Raw genomic sequence first — 16,622 nt, forward strand, 5'->3', positions numbered from 1 at the left:
CACAGCATAGTTTACAAAATACTGTAGTTTAAAAAATAGGTATTGCTAGAAAGTTAATACATTGTAACATTTGAACTCAAAGGTATGAAAACCAACCACTGAACTGAAGCATTTTAAAATAATGTAAAACATTTTTTAAAAGTTAAATATGAAAAGCATGGTATTGGTTTTTTTAAATTAAAACTCAGCATCCAGAAGCAGACGCACATAATGAGAAAACAGATTAGCTTAACTCTCTCCCCAACACACAGAGTTTAGGTATGGAACAACTTTTCTGTTTTGAATATTAAATATATGTAAAGGGAAGTTGTAATATGAAAGAAAACAGTATCTGATGGAATAGGCCAGGGCTAGCCAAAATTAGTTATGGTAAATTTCTTTCCTTATTTTTGCCCCCTCACAGAATTAGTGACCTGAAAAATGGCAAAGCTGGGACTCTTTTGCTAAATGGTCTTCATGTCCAAAGGGTCTTTCCCATATGTAAAAGACATACATCACTCTCTTCTGGAAAGCTTACAGAGGTGCAGGTATTGAAGTTTAGGACATATTGTTACAAAAAAACAATTGTTGGAAATGCAAGATATGTTCCTATTAATGTTTTCATTAACACCATGTTCTCAATAATCCAAGAAGTTTTAAAAGGAGGACAGAAAACCAGTAAAACTCAGGAACCCAAATCAAATGTACAGATGCACATTGTCAGCCAGTATTAAAATGAAGTTCAGGGTAAATAGCTACTTTAGGTAAGCAGGAAGGGCTGTCCTATGTCTCTCCAGCAAGATGTGCCTAACCATGAGTTGAAGACCAAAAGGTACCCCCACACCTGGGCCCTCTCCTCTGAATATGTGGTGACTGTCAGAGACTTCATTCTTCACCTATAAGCAAGTGACCAGGTCAATGTTCTTAGATCAGTTCTTAAGTGGACCATTTGGACACAAACAAACCCCAAGGTTCTTGCCACAAGAAGCTTATTGCTCGTCTGACCTTCTCACATCCCTGATCTTTTAGCTGGACTTAACAGATGGATGTACCACCACTTGGCTAAACCAAGCTGGCTTGATAGCCTGGTAGTAAAGGAGTGTAAATGATATAGATTATTCTGATATCACATATATTGTAAGCTTCTACAACTTTCAGAAGAGAAAAAGAGTGAGCATGCGATCCAGCAAAACCGATACCTGAACATATTCCAGTTATTTTAAATAAGTTATCTGAGATGGCATCAGAAGAGGTAGTGACTATGCAGCCCTCATGCTATGAACATCAGGAATGCATCATATCAAGAATCATCACTGCCATCAAAAATCTTCACCTGAAACACCTTCTCAAAATTGTTTCTTGTTTCTACAGACCACTCTGATCTCTAAATGTTTGACCATGAACTCAGGAGACACTCAGTAGCTATATTGGACTATCTGATATGCATTAGCCTTTTTGCTATTCAGAAAACAGTTTTGCACCTTTAATCACAGTGTCTGTTGTATATGCACTGGGAAACTATGATTAATCAGAAGTTTTCTAGTTTAAGTGTAGCTCATACAAATGTACAAGAGGGACCACTGATGTATTGGTTCATCAAGCCAAGCTAGGCTTGTTCAAACTGGCTCAATCCTGCCAGACTCAAGTGTCTCCAAATTAAAATAGATTTAGCCTAACAGAAGCATGTTGCTCTAAGTGTTTAAATAAATTACAGGATAGCTGTGAGAGGTGTAGGGGGCAGCAATATGGCCTTTGAATAAACTTTTGTTTCTTAAACTGGCTCTGGACTAAATTCCAAGTTCCACCCATTGCAGCAATATCACCTGGTCGCAAAGGTGCTGTATATTGCTTATGTCTTCTTCAGACACTTCAGTCCCCATGGAGATCTCTGCAGCTGCCTTAACCTCTTCTTCAATCTCCTCTGGTAGGACCTCAGAAAGATCAGAAGAGGAGAAGTTCTTTCTGTCTCCTGCAGAACAAAATTTGAAGTAGAAATGAAGTTTTAAACGCCATTTTCTCTGCAACTCCATGGATACAATATATAACTTCCAACATGAGAAGCAGATCTAACATTCAATTAAGAAAAAACAAACAGCCCACTCTACAAATCATTCTATTTATTTGATACAGAAATTTCCATGATATGGCTTGAAGGGAGTCTATACCCAATTTGCTGCTGGCCTTAAGACAACTATTTATTAACTCTGGATGGGGAACAAATATTACTTGACTCCAACTCCCATTAGTCCCAGCCAGGACAGCCAATTGTGAGAATCATGGGAGTTGTAGTTTGCCACAATTCCCATCCTTGTATTCACCCTGGAACTATTTTTTTGTTTCTACAAGCTTACAAGTGATTCACATAAGAAAATAATTCATATATATTTCATTGGTTTTGTTATGAAAGAATTCAACAGAAAATAGGCACTCATGACTTTTATGTAAAGGGATATTTTACGATACAAATAATACCAGTAGTTAGACAACTTGACAAAGTATAAATCTCACTTTTGGTATGAGACCAAGGAACTGCATAATTTCTAACACAGCTAATTCACCCTGTTCTTTACAACTGATTTATAAAAGTCTGCCATTACTCACCAATTTTCCGCACACATTTACAGTATATTAGATTATCTGTTATAATTTTCCCCAGTTCAGGGAAATGCCAACCATACCATTCTCTACAGCGCATGGTATAGTTATTCAATTCTTTGTCCAAGTCATCAAGTAGGGCTGGAAGAGACAAAAATGTATGCACTTTTTACCTCCTCTTTTTAAAAATGATACCTTGTTGAAAATATTATCAGAAAGCAACATTTTGAAATAGTTTCGACAATGGTTGTCTCAACTTGAAACTCTGCTTTTAGACAAGGCAATAAAAATTATCAAAAGTTTTCAGAGAAACAAAAAGTTAAAATATTACAACGCTTTTGTTTAGCTGCATCCAGTAAATACAAAAATAGCAGCCTATTGTACTAGTTGCCCCAGAATATCAGCTTGAGTAGAAAATGGAAAGAGTTGCCATCGGTATGTCCTTTAACCACTGAACTCAAAACCACTGCTAGCAAATACCCATTTGTCCGCTCTCTAAAAACAAAACAAAACAAAAACTATTGTAGTTGTCTACCCCTTACAAACTCCAACATGCAGCAGCCAGTCTTGCAATTTCTTCAAATGTGATCACACACCCCTGTTTCACCAGGCAAGTGAAACAGTATTAAAACACATTTAGGATTCCAGCTCTCCCTCTTTCACTGGTTACCTTTCAACCAAAACTGACTGCTTTTAGCTTATTCTTGATCCCATCCAGGATAAAATCCCAGGTGACGCACAGGCTCTGAATGTTACTCAAAACCCCAATAGAGTGCTAAAAGCAAGTTAGAGCCTCACTACTTGAGGGTAGGGGTGGTCATGGATCCCCACCAAAGCAGCCCCAAAAGTCTGCCGAGTTTTGGTGGAGCTAGGGAAAACTTGATCCAAAGCAAACAAATGTTTGTTTTAAATAAAGACTGGGCAAGCTCAGGGTTTGGGGACCAAATTTGTGCCCTCAAACCCCTCGAGGGGGGGCCTCAGAGATTTTAAAAATGCAATTTCGGCCACTTTTTAAAAAGAAGTAAACAGAAGTGGGGGTGAAAGGAGAGGCAGCCTGTAGCGGATGACAGAACTGCTCCTCTGACCCTGCTCAGTTTGCCCACTCCAGGACACAGTATGAAACGGGGGAAACATGCAATCAAAAGGCTTCTTTGCCTATTAGTAACAGCTTGTCTCGCATCCACTGTGACTGCAGGTCTAATCAGAGTCAGACAGCACAGCTCACAGTGATGTATGATGAGAGTTGCAACTCACGACCACCACATGGTGGGCTACACGTTGCCCAGCCAGTTTAGCAGATGGCTTCAATCAGTTGGCCCTCATTATCACATGACTCAAACGCAAGGCAAAACAATATGAGGAAACAAAAAGAAAAACCCCACTCAAAAAATTAGTGAGAAAATATTGAATAAAATCAGTTTTTCTAAATCCTTGTTGCAGGCACCCAGGGTGGACTTGATTTAAATCAATTTGATTTTTTTAAAAAATCATTGTTTTTTTGTCCAATTTTCAGCCACCATAATTTGTTATAGAAAGAAATTTTTTTAACTGCCTAGCTACCAAGTTGTTTATGCACTTCTCAAAACAGAGAAAGTTCCACACTCTTGTGAGCCATAAGCCCTGTTATGTTGTCTCAGTGGTAGTGACGAAATGTTGAATTAAAATCATCATTTTCAGGTCAACATGTTTCCATCATTGACAACCTTCCACGCTCAACATACCTAATAGTCCCATATAAGTAGTCCTATACCATGCATGTTAAGTACCATACTTGCGTTTTGGATTGTGCATTGTGATTGCTTTACCTCAATGATAAACATCTGTCAAACTACCACACTCATACTAAATCAGTAACGACAGATTGGCAGAAGATATTAAATAGGAGTCCACTAATTCTGGCTAACCAAAGCAGCAAATCAAAAGAGATACTCATCAATCCCCCAACTAAACCCGACTGAGACATGAGCCAGGAGCATTAAAGAGTTGACTATATTTTAAATCCCCACCAGGGTAAACTTTGCATTAAACAAAACTGGTTAGTTCCTCATTTAAACAGAAGCTTGTGGGCCCTCATATGAGGGCATTAAAAGCAATTGCAGATGAAGGATATTTAAAATCCGGCTGTACTTACAGATTGCTTGGACAATCATTGTATCCACTTTGTCTGGGCTGAACTTCAGCTTGTATCGGGAAAGGCTAAAAACAGATATACATAAATGTAAACAATTCAATATACAATCCCCAGTCACATGTACTCTTTCTTTCCCTTCCAAGCAATTAGAGCACTGCCCTCCGCTGCCAAAAGAATTATGCCCTTCCTGCACTGCTGAACCAGGCTGGACAATAGGACAGAAATTCTGGACCAATGGATAGGAAACGTGAATGGAAAAATCTATATATCTGTCTCAAAGGCAGCTTAAGTATGCATTCAGAAGTATAATATGACTAGTCTAAACTAAGAGGAGCTCCGCTGAGTCAATTGCTGAATCATTAAGTCAACATTTCCATAAAACCCATGGAGTGAATGGGTCTACTCTAGTGGGGACTAGTGCAAGACACTAACTGATGTTTTCTCTAATATGAAACAAAGAAATTGTTCAGTACATTACCAATATTACCTGTTTCAGCCTAAATTACTGAGGCTGGGACAGCTAACTATGGACCATGCTTTTGATTAGAGATTAGAGTGACCCTCTGATTGTTCCTGGGATTTCCTGAATGCCAACCATTCCTCATATCTGGCTAAGCCAGTTAGGGCTGATGACAGCTACAGTTCAGCCACTGCTGTGGTGGAATATATTCTCAATCCCAGTTTCAGATAGCACCAGGAAGATTTACAAACTATCGATTGACACAGACATTTATTGTCACTGGCGCAAATGAAAAACCAAAGCTGGTAAGCTGATAGGACAGGATAGAAAAGGATTTGAGCCTAATCATCTATGTGAACTGAATGAGAGTGGCTCTCATCCAATATGCTCCATAATTTCCATAATTTCAAATGCAAGCCTGGATCTCTGGTTAAAAGCTTTAAAGAGGCCAGAGATGTGTATTAATGGCATCAACTAATATTTTTCAACAACAAAGACATACCAATTATGGTGCAAAAACTTTCACTCTTACTCATATTACTTCATCAAAAAATTTTTTTCTTCTCTGCACTCTTACTTGGCAAGTGATCTCAGAGAAGTGCATAAGGTTATTGCATGAGCATGCTCTGAATAGGTGTCTGTGCATAAGCTTGCATTCTATGTTATATAAAATAGCACTCCCACATATAAAGATACACTACACAGCCTTCCCAAATTTGATGCTTCCCCCACACCCTGCCCTTCAATTCTCTTCACACACACCTTTCCTAGTCAAACACAGCAAGCACAATGCTGGAAAAGAACAAAACAGGCAGAAACAGCAAGTTGGAAAAATGTAATATTTACCTGTGTGCCAATCCTAAACACATAGCTGCCATTTCACGTGCTGGAAGGCCACTGATAAGTCCTTCCATTTGTGAACGAATGCCTCTCATCAGTTCAGTAACCATTGGACTGTGGATACAACTTAAATTCAGCTTGTCCTGCAGAAGGGAAAATAAATAATACATGTTTCAGGGGGAAAAAGTGTGTATAACAGAATTGCAATAATATATTTACAGTTCCATATTAAGAAAACAAGGCTGCAAAAGCCTGGCATACTAGCAAGCTCATGTTGCAAGAAAATTATCTATGTGAGACTCTTTTCCAATCCCCTCTGCAACTCCATATTAAAGCAGAGCACATTAGACCATTCCATACAAATTTAGCCTTTCAGATGTGTACAAAAGACCCACAGTCCAAGATTTCCGTAAGATGCTTATCAATATTAAGAGCAAAATTTTTCCTTCGGGTCTTCGTACAAAACAAAAACACATAGAAGCTGGTAGGGGAAACTTCACTGTTCTAACTTATGATGACCTGTTTCATAGTTTTCTAGGTAGAGAATACTCAGAAATGGTTTATTATTCCTTTCTTCTGGAGACATCCTGGGACTGTGCATCTTGCCCAAGGCTACACAGGCTGGCTCTTCTCTCAGGAGGCACAGTAGAAAATCAAACTCCCAACCACAAACTCCACAGCCAGATACCTAACTAACTGAGCTACCTAGAAAGTAGGCTGATTAAATATTAACATAACATACAGTTACTATGCAAAAGGTAATGCCACAAGAAATGGCAAAATCCAGCCAAAAACACCTGTTAAAATATGGCACCAACAACCCACTTAGAGGCAGCGGATGATTACAGAGGATGTTGTGTAGATACTTATTTTCCTCTTTCTTACCCATCCTCTTTTCCATTTGTAAGGAATCTATTATTCTGTAAGTCTTCAGACAGAAACTTTTAATCCCTATAGAGGGCTTATTTAAATGCAGGCAATTTATAGATGATAACAAAACTATGAAAGATAAAGTGGCAAGCTCCCACCATATCATTTGTAGCAAAGGAAGACCATATACTGTATTCATCATTGACTGACAACTGACATTAAACGTGCTCCCTCTACGGAGGTAAAGAAAGGTCACATCTGGTGGAAAAACAGTATGTCTGCAGTATACTCATTTATGTGATGCGATAAAGATTAAAGTTGTGCCATTGATCAAAATACCACACATCTAACACACACCAGGATTTACCTTTATTACACCTCCCAGTTTAGCATCTGCTACAGCCAACTGTTCGTGGGCATCTTTTGCTACTATCTTCTTTAAGATCTTCTTTAGATTCTTGCTAATCTTGCCTTCAACTAGAGCAGTGGATGCTGAGAAGAGAAAGAAGAACATTGCAGAAGGTCTACCAATTTTCTAGAACCCTTGCTAGAAAAGTTTAATTTAGAACAACTAGACCCAATGGTGGTCACTAGTCATTTCTTTTTGTCTGTCGTCTCAGGGGTAGTGACAAAACATTATGTGCAATCACAGAGATTCAGCTCCACTAATACAGTGGTGCCCCACATAGCGACGTTAATCCATTCCGGATTAATCATTGCTATCTGGAATCGTCGCTAAAAGGAACTAAAAACTCCATAGGAACGCATTAAACTTCGTTTAATGAATTCCTATGGGGCCCAAACTCACCGTTCAGCGAAGATCCTCCATAGCGCTGCCATTTTCGCCGCCTCGGTAAGCGAGGGCAGTGCGCGAAAATGCTTCCGACGGCCATTCTGGGCACCCAGCGGCCATTTTGGAACCCCTGATCAGCTGTTCTAAAAACATCGCAATGCGAAGATCAGTAAGCGAAACACTTACTGATCATCGCAATGCGATGTTTGCCCATTAGCGATCCCAAAAAATAGATCACTATGAGGATTCGTCGTTAAACGGTGCGCTCGTTATGCGAGGCACCACTGTAATCACTGACGATGGAACGTACTGGTATTCTATATAATTCCAAGTCCACCATCCTCTACAAAATCTCACCATTGTCAACAAGACTACAAATACCTGCAAGTTTGAACATAAAGTAGCATTGCTAGTTTCTGTGCTGCCTGAATAAGACACATAATCATATTGGTTACATTAACTCTTTAGGTTTACTAAGAGTCACATGAAGAACTACCAGCCTGCCTCCCCTCCATTTTGATCACACTTAGCTAGTACAGCCTTTGGCTATGCTGCCTGCAGATGATGCACATTCTAGTGCAATACCTGAGAGGGACTAGGATGCGAAGGGGAGGGGGACTGAAGGTGAGAACGTTTTTGTAAACAAAATCAAATGTGATTTTGGCACAAAAGATGTTAAGGTGCCACAACTATCTTACACTATGAGCTCTGTGTCTGTGGTACTGTAGCTTCCAGAGGTTCATTTGCAGAGATGAAGACTTCCAAGAGCCTCAGAAATGCTACTAGAACACAGTACCCAATTCAAAGCACTTGCAATGCATTAATTCAATGAGACGTTCAGATATAGCAGGTAGGGAACCCTTTAACCTTCAAATTACCTGCAAGAGCTTCCGTTGTGTCTTGAAACTTCTCGAAGTGTTTTAGTTTTACACTAAAGGGGGAAAAAAACAAGATACCAAACTGTTTTTATGAGGGTTATGAAGAACTTAGCATCTACTGCAGAGTGAAAGAGAACATAAGTACAGTTCAGGGATCATATGTTTGCACTGCTCAGCCTTTAATAAAAAAAAAAGCAAGCCAGTTCTGAAATCCCTATAAGAATAAGAAAAAAAAAATAGCTTGAAAACTATTAAGCCAGGAGAACAAATCATCTTCTGTGACTAAACCATGAAGATTTCAGCACTTACAAAAGCATAGAGTTAGGTAGTACAGTGCTTAGGATTTTGGGTCAGATTAAAAGACCTAAATTCAAATCCCCACTAAGCTCCAAGGCTCACTGGGTGCCTCTGAGTCACATGATATCAGCCTATCTGACAAACACATGGGAAAAAGGGAAACTATGTACACTACCTTGAGCTCAGTGAAGGAAAGGTGAAATGTAACAAATTTGTGTGCTACTTAAGTATACTAGTAGTTAAATCTACTAGTTAAAAATACTGCAGCCTCCCAAGCGTAACATGGAAGCAACAACATGCCTGTCTTACCTGACCGCGTATAACACTCAGTGACATAATGAAACACAATCAGCAATACAGAATATATACTATACAGTGGTGCCTCGACTTACAAACATCCCTCGTGGCGCAGTGGTTAAACCGCTGTACTGCAGCTAAAACTGTACTCACGACCTGGGGTTCAAATCCCAGGTAGCCGGCTCAAGGTTGACTCAGCCTTCTATCCTTCCGAGGTCGGTAAAATGAGTACCCAGCTTGCTGGGGGGGGGGGGGCAATGTGTAGCCTGCATAATTAAATTGAAAACCGCCCAGAGAGTGCTTGAAGTGCTATGGGGCGGTATATAAGCAGCATGCTTTGCTTTTTGCTTTTGCTTTTACTTACGACCATTTTGAGTTACGATCAGCTCCAGATGCAAAATTTTGCTTCTACTTGCGATCGGAACAGAAAAAGGGGGGGGGGAGGCAGGACATTCAAATTTCTAACTGTAGGTGGCAATGAGGCTTCTTCTCTGTAGCTCTTTCACCCCAGCAGTTAGAAAGTGTGGGTCGGAGGAGGCTTGGGACTGCCTCGCTTCTGCTTCTGAGTGAGTAGGGAGGTTTCGGGCTGCCTTGTAAGGTAAGATGCTGTTTTCTGCTTTTTCAAACTGTTTTGGGTGTTTTTGCAGCGTGGTTTTGAGCTGGGGGATTATGTTTCTGTGCTGAGTCTTGGGGAGTTTGTTTTTTAGTCTTTCACCCCCATTTCCAATGGGTCTTGTGGGGTTTGTTTGTCTCCCCCCCATTTCCGATGGGTCCTGCATGCTTCCCTTGCTTTTTCCTTTGTTTTCTGACCTGCCCCCTTTGTTCTCTGTGCATTTCCGATCTGCTCCATTTGTTTTCTGTGCATTTCCAATGGGTCTTGCACGCTTGATTGCTTCCCCCCCTTCAGAAGGGATTAATCGTGTTTCCAATGAGTCTTGTGGTGATTTTTTTTTTGGTGATTTTTTCCTTCGGCCAGAACGGATTAATTGCATTTCAATGCATTCCTCTGAGAAATGGTGCTTTGATTTACGACCATTTCAAGTTACATCCATGTTCTGGAACGGATTATGGTCGTAAGTTGAGACACCACTATAAAACTAGGCAATTGTGCCGTACGTTATACACAACTAGGTATAATTTTATTTAGCCATTTCCTACTAAAACAAGTTGAAATTTACTACTTAAGATTCCTTATGCCATCTATTCATATTCACACAACAACTTATAACACGATAAAGAAAGGAGCCCTCTTTTTGCATGTCAATTTCTGGTTTCACAGATAACCTCTTCTAGGTGTCATGTAAATCTTTTCCCTTCAACATGCCTCTCCCATTCTACTATATTCCAACAGCCATGCTCACTCTGCACGATCCATAACAGCAAACTGTTGTGCTAATGGGAAAGTGATTTAATATACATTTCTATGAAAGAAATCTAAGCCTGTCTGTTCCTCCATCCATCCAGGTAGGTTAAACATCATATGTCAGTTTAAAGAAATACATTTTAAAACTCTTCTTACAGGCAGCCAGAGTGGAAACTGATCACAAATCTGAAGACAGTGCACTTCAGAGTCTAGGAACTATGCCAGAGAAGCCCTGTTCTCTGTGTCTGTTAGACAGGTTTCTGAAACTGTTGGTATTAAGAGTGCCCCTCCTGAAAATCACAACATTCAGAAAGACTCATTACAACACAGGCTGTCCCTTAGACAGCTCAATGTCCTTTAGGGCAATGGTCCCCAACCTTGGGCCTCCAGAAGTTCTTGGACTACAACTCCCAGAAGCCTCCACCACCATCTCTGCTGGCCAGGATTTCTGGGAGTTGAAGTCCAAGAACATCTGGAGGCCCAAGGTTGGAGATCACTGCTTTAGGGCTTTAAATACAGTGGTGCCTCGCTTAACGAGTGCCTCGCTCAATGATGAATTCGCATAACGATGGCCTTTGCTGGAAATTTTGCCGCCTCACCTAACGATGTTTCCTATGGGGGATTTTCGCATAACGATGTTTGGGACCTTGCTTCACTTAACGATGAGTTTTAGGTCCCCTGTTTTGCTTAACATTTTTTTTTGACAGCCCTGTTTTCGCTATTTTAAAAATATTCTAAAATGTTAAAAAATGTTTAAAATGCTTGGAATCGTTAGTGCACCTAATAAAACCTTCATTAAAGTAATTTGGCTTCGTTCTGAGTCTTTTTGAATTTTTGGTGATTTTTTTTTCACCACTGAAATGTATTGAATAGGCTCCTATTGGAACGGATTAACCGGTTTTCAATGCATTCCTATGGGAAATGGTGTTTCGCTTAACGATGTTTTCACATAATGATGTTTTTAATGGAACCAATTAACATCGTTATGCGAGGCACCACTGTACTTTGAACTGGTCCAGTTAGAAATAGACAACCAATGCAGCATATCTTTCAATACAGGGATCATATGACTCTACTTGTTACATACTGTATCAATTCTAGATCACAAATCCTCTTCAAGTGTGTCACTTTCTTACAAGAATATGACTATTTCCTAAACATGGCTTACATTTTATTGGCTTTTTCAGGAGTTTCAAACTCTTTCCATAAACTATCGATTTCCTGGAGCTTCTTCTCATCCAGAACCTGTGACAGGGAAAAAGTAAAACACATGTACACAAAATTCAGCAGCATTATTCCTATGCTCATGTTTCATTAAGTGAATATGGAAGCAGACATCAAAATTACGCCCCATTTCTTAAAAAGTTGCTCAAAAGTTATTGAAAAAGACATCACACCAAAAAGTACCTATCATTCCAATTATCTGTAAATTTCTGTATCTGGAGCCATTTCCATCAGTCTTCATGTAGAACAGGATCGACTACTGCAGTCCTCCATACATTTTTAGCCTCCAGCTTCTGCTAGTTCTCATCAGGACTGCTACTGGTGATGGATTATGTGGGCTACATTTCAAAAATGCTTTGAGGGCCACAGTTCTCCACTCTTGAGTTGAAGAAAACAAGTCCAGTTGGAAATATGAGGTGCCATATCACTCACAATGTAGCACATTTTGATCCAACTTTTGGACACCCAAACAAGTTTGTATTTCTTTAAACTCTTGAAAGCCAGGCAGCTGATCCTCAAAGCATGGTCCTCCTTTCCCAATTTTTTTTCTGAAAGGTCAGAAGGAGGAAGAAAGTAGCAGAAAAGCTACCCTTTTAATATATTCACCACTAGCTTGTGCTGGATCTGTTACAATTAGCAAATTTAGGAAATCTAGCAATATTACCTCGGAACAACTATCAGGTCTGAAATTAATTATGTTCTGTCAAGCAGCCCTTCCTTTATACATCTTTATTCACAAACAAAGCCTTGAACATGGTATGTCATTAAGTAAGCATCTACATGATGAAAACCCCAGAACTCTCTCCTTTTCCCTTTCCAGTGGCTTGCTGCAAAGCAAACAATTTCTGTGAGCAAACTAACCTGCCAAAATAGAACCCAAACAAAATTCTATTATCATAATAGAACTCAACAAAATCCAAACGATTCTAAGATGTAAAATCACACCGTTCTTTTAACAAAGCAGCAACAAAGAGACAGAGCAGGTAAAACAGCATTTTAACTAGGTATAACTAATGCGCTGGATTATGGAGAAAGCCAGAGAGTTCCAGAAAAATATCTACTTCTGCTTCATTGACTATGCGAAAGCCTTTGACTGTGTGGACCACAGCAAACTATGGCAAGTTCTTAAAGAAATGGGAGTGCCTGACCACCTTATCCATCTCCTGAGAAACCTATATGTGGGACAGGAAGCAACAGTTAGAACTGGTCATGGAACAACTGAGTGGTTCAAAATTGGGAAAGGAGTACGGCAAGGCTGTATATTGTCCCCCAGCTTATTTAACTTATATGCAGAATACATCATACGGAAGGCTGGACTGGAAGAAACCCAAACCGGAATTAAGATTGCCGGAAGAAATATCAACAACCTCCGATATGCAGATGACACCACTCTGATGGCAGAAAGTGAGGAGGAACTAAAGAACCTTGTAATGAGAGTGAAAGAGGAAAGTGCAAAAAAACGGTCTGAAACTCAACATCAAAAAAACTAAGATCATGGCCACTGGTCCCATCACCTCCTGGGAAATAGAAGGGGAAGATATGGAGGCAGTGTCAAATTTTATCTTCCTGGGCTCCATGATCACTGCAGATGGAGACAGCAGCCCTGAAATTAAAAGACGCCTTCTTCTTGGGAGGAAAGCGATGACAAATCTTGACAGCATCTTGAAAAGCAGAGACATCACCTTGCCAACAAAAGTCCGAATAGTCAAAGCTATGGTTTTTCCTGTCGTGATGTATGGAAGTGAGAGCTGGACCATAAAGAAAGCAGACTGCCGAAGAATTGATGCTTTTGAATTGTGGTGCTGGAGGAGGCTCTTGAGAATCCCCTGGACTGCAAGGAGAACAAACCTATCAGTTCTAAAGGAAATCAACCCTGAATGCTCACTTGAAGGACAGATCCTGAAGCTGAGGCTCCAGTACTTTGGCCATCTCATGAGAAGAAAAGAGTCCTTGGAAAAAACCTTGATGTTAGGACGGTGTGATGGCAAGAGGAGAAGGGGACGACCGAGGATGAGATGGCTGGACAGTGTCTGCGAAGCAACCAACATGAACCTGACACAACTCCGGGAGGCAGTAGAAGACAGGAGGGCCTGGCGTGCTCTGGTCCATGGGGTCACGAAGAGTCGGACACGACTAAACGACTAAACACATAACTAGATGTGACACAGGCGGTGTGATAGGGGCTGAGGTCCAGGAACCTCCTGGTTCAATTTTTATCTCTGCCCCAAATTCATTAGATAATATGAGGCCAATTAGCCCCTTTCATCCTTCGCTTCCATTTTGTGAAAAAGAATACTCCGTTGAACAGCAACTACACAACGAGGCACATTTTAATCATTTTGACATCATGGCCATTCGTTTCACCACTTAAGACAGGCTGCAATATCTTGAAATGTGGTTAAGAGGCATCCAAGAGGTAATGGGATCAGATGAGTTAACCCTTCGTCCATTCTCTTAATTGAAAACTACACGCACCCCTTTCAAAGGGGGCCCATCCAGGACCCCTTGTGCCACTGATGGTTCGGCTTCCAGGCAGGAGCGGGACCTTGTGGCCCCCTCGGAGAGTGTCTGACTGGACCGACCCTCAGCCCAAGGCTGCAGAACCTGGGGGATTACGGCCCAAGAACCCCCTGGAGGGCCAGAGCTGCCCACCTCTCTGGATTAACACTCCCCCATGCCCTCCTCGCAGGCCCCAATCCGTCCGGTGGAGTGAAGTCCGCTCCCCACGCGTGGCTCTCACCTTGAAAATGGCGTAGCCGGCTGCGGTCTCGAATAAAACGAGCATCGCGACGGAGGGGGAGGGGGGGTGAAATCAGGCCGGAGCTCCCGCCGCTGCTGCCGCCGCCAGCCCGCTACCAGAAGACCAAGACACGCGGCGCAGCGGGACCTCCAACGGCCAGCCCCACGAGGGCGGAAGTGAGGCGCTGCCCGCCTTACCGGAAATGGCCGTGAGGCCTTCTGGGAAGAAGCCGGAAGGGAACTCAATGGTTTTTCTAAGGGAAAGCTCGGGTTCCGGAAGTGGTCGCGCTGAAAGTCTTCCGTGTTCTTCTTTCTCTGTCTCTTCTTTCTCTGCTGCCATCACATATCTTCTCAGGAGGAGGGGAACAATAACGCCCAACTGCGACCCCCGGGAGGGAGGAAGGACGATTAAACAATAGATCATTTTTGTTCCTGATTTAAAATAATCTGTATCAGGCGAAATCCAAAGAAACAAAATAAATAGGCATGATAGACACCCACAGAAATGGATTGAATATAAACCTAGGTTTCTTAAACTGTTACCAAATATAATACTTCTGCTGTTTATCCACTGCCACTGTTATTTTGTTCACAACTACAAAGCCCATCTCTCAATATAAGGCTAAAAGGTAGAAGCTCACTACTGTATTCCCTACATTAGTGCAGGATTCCTCTGTGATCTTTCACTTTTATATTTATTTATGTATCCTTCCCCCACTCTTCTTAAATTGTAATTGAATCCCCAGTCTTCCAAACCCAACCCACCTCTCTCTTTTCTCCCCCTCTCATCTTTGCTCAGGCCTGGTGTCTGTTTTCTGTCTCCTGGAGGAATGTTTATGTATATAAGAGTACCCTAAAACAACATAGGCTAAATTACTGCATGTATATACAGGGTTGCCATTTCCTGGAAAATTAGGGAAATGGAAATTGGTCAGGGAAATTGTATTAAAATATATTCAAGCAGTGGATTTTTGACCTGCTGCTGCAAGAGCATGATCTGTTCTTGTGGCAACTGGAATAGAGAAACATCAGAATACAAGTAAAACTTAATTATGTCCTTTCCCAGCTCCACCTTTTTCTCAGCTCCATCCCCATCAACCAGCCCAATTTATTGTTGAGCTCTGGCCCTGCATGATTTCCAAGGTCTGCCTGTAGCATTTGCAAAGCAAGGCTAGTTTAAAAAAGCAAAGCTTGCTGCTTATATACCACCCCATAGTGCTTCAAGCACTCTCTGGGTGATTTACAAATCAATTATGCAGGCTATACATTGCCCCCCCCCCCCCCGCCCCAGCGAGCTGGGTACTCATTTTACCGACCTCGGAAGGATAGAAGGCTGAGTCAACTTTGAGTTGGCTACCTGAGACTGAACCCCAGGTTGTGAGCACAGTTTTAGCTGCAGTACAGCAGTTTAACCACTGCGCGTTTATCAAGATACAATCTTTAAATATCTGTTTTCATCCCTATCTGCTAGTACTGCATTTGACTTACATATAAAGATAAGCATGTTTTTGGGTCATGCTTGTGTATGGAATGGATGTTTAGTCTCCTGCTAAACACAGCACAGAGTTACAGAGGAGTTTTGCTGCAGTTGGATTTCACAGTCAGCTAGCACTTTTTATTCTGCACCATGCAAAGGTAAGTTTTTCAAATGTGATTGCTTGTTCCTGCTGGAGTTTATAGAATACCAGTTCTCTCACCCTCTTCCTTGACTTCTCCCATGCATAAAGGTTGCAAGTGAGGGTTGTCTGCTTCTCTAGATTGCAAAAACTATTTGCAAGCTTTTAAACTCCACCTTCTTTATTGCTGCTGCTTATTACACTTTCTGGAACTAGAAAGTGAAACTTCCCCATCTTTAGAAAGTTCCTACTTGCCAGATAACAAATCTGCTAACATCTTGGTGTCAGGCGGGTGTTTCTGTGTACAGCTGTATCTGAAACCACATTTTGAAGATGGCTTCTAAGAAGACTGTGGCTGGATTTCAAACTTCATCCTTACTTCGTTCCATGGTTATCACCAATTGCTGGAGACAAATGCAAAGGTTATTGTAAAGTGTGCTACAAAAATCTTTGAAATAAATAATAGGGGAATTAGAGCTGTGGAGTCTCATCCACAAGGACCATTACACCAGAAGAACCTGAAAACTAAATCAAGTAAAC

General features: G+C 41.1%; 1 protein-coding gene and 2 non-coding genes across 3 annotated transcripts in view; all 3 read right to left on the bottom strand.

The window, feature by feature from the left end:
• NOP58 (NOP58 ribonucleoprotein) overlaps positions 1-14,642 on the bottom strand; it is a 29,102-nt gene extending 14,460 nt beyond the window's left edge. Inside the window, exons 1-8 of the mRNA XM_072978703.2 lie at positions 14,468-14,642; positions 11,672-11,748; positions 8,547-8,599; positions 7,243-7,367; positions 6,012-6,148; positions 4,706-4,770; positions 2,581-2,715; positions 1,803-1,948 (exon numbers count right to left, since the gene is read on the bottom strand). Of these exons, the coding sequence (XP_072834804.1) occupies positions 1,803-1,948; positions 2,581-2,715; positions 4,706-4,770; positions 6,012-6,148; positions 7,243-7,367; positions 8,547-8,599; positions 11,672-11,748; positions 14,468-14,512 (783 nt within the window). The 5' untranslated portion in view covers positions 14,513-14,642. The remainder of the gene's footprint in view (positions 1-1,802; positions 1,949-2,580; positions 2,716-4,705; positions 4,771-6,011; positions 6,149-7,242; positions 7,368-8,546; positions 8,600-11,671; positions 11,749-14,467) is intronic.
• On the bottom strand, positions 1,215-1,301 carry LOC140703645 (small nucleolar RNA SNORD11B). The gene has a single exon (XR_012082947.2). It is a non-coding gene; the product is annotated as a small nucleolar RNA SNORD11B (small nucleolar RNA).
• On the bottom strand, positions 4,196-4,283 carry LOC140703638 (small nucleolar RNA SNORD70). The gene has a single exon (XR_012082940.2). It is a non-coding gene; the product is annotated as a small nucleolar RNA SNORD70 (small nucleolar RNA).
• Positions 14,643-16,622: the final 1,980 nt, after the last annotated feature.

This window comes from Pogona vitticeps, chromosome 1 (assembly GCF_051106095.1).
Source record: "Pogona vitticeps strain Pit_001003342236 chromosome 1, PviZW2.1, whole genome shotgun sequence".
Classification (NCBI taxonomy): Eukaryota; Metazoa; Chordata; class Lepidosauria; order Squamata; family Agamidae; genus Pogona; species Pogona vitticeps.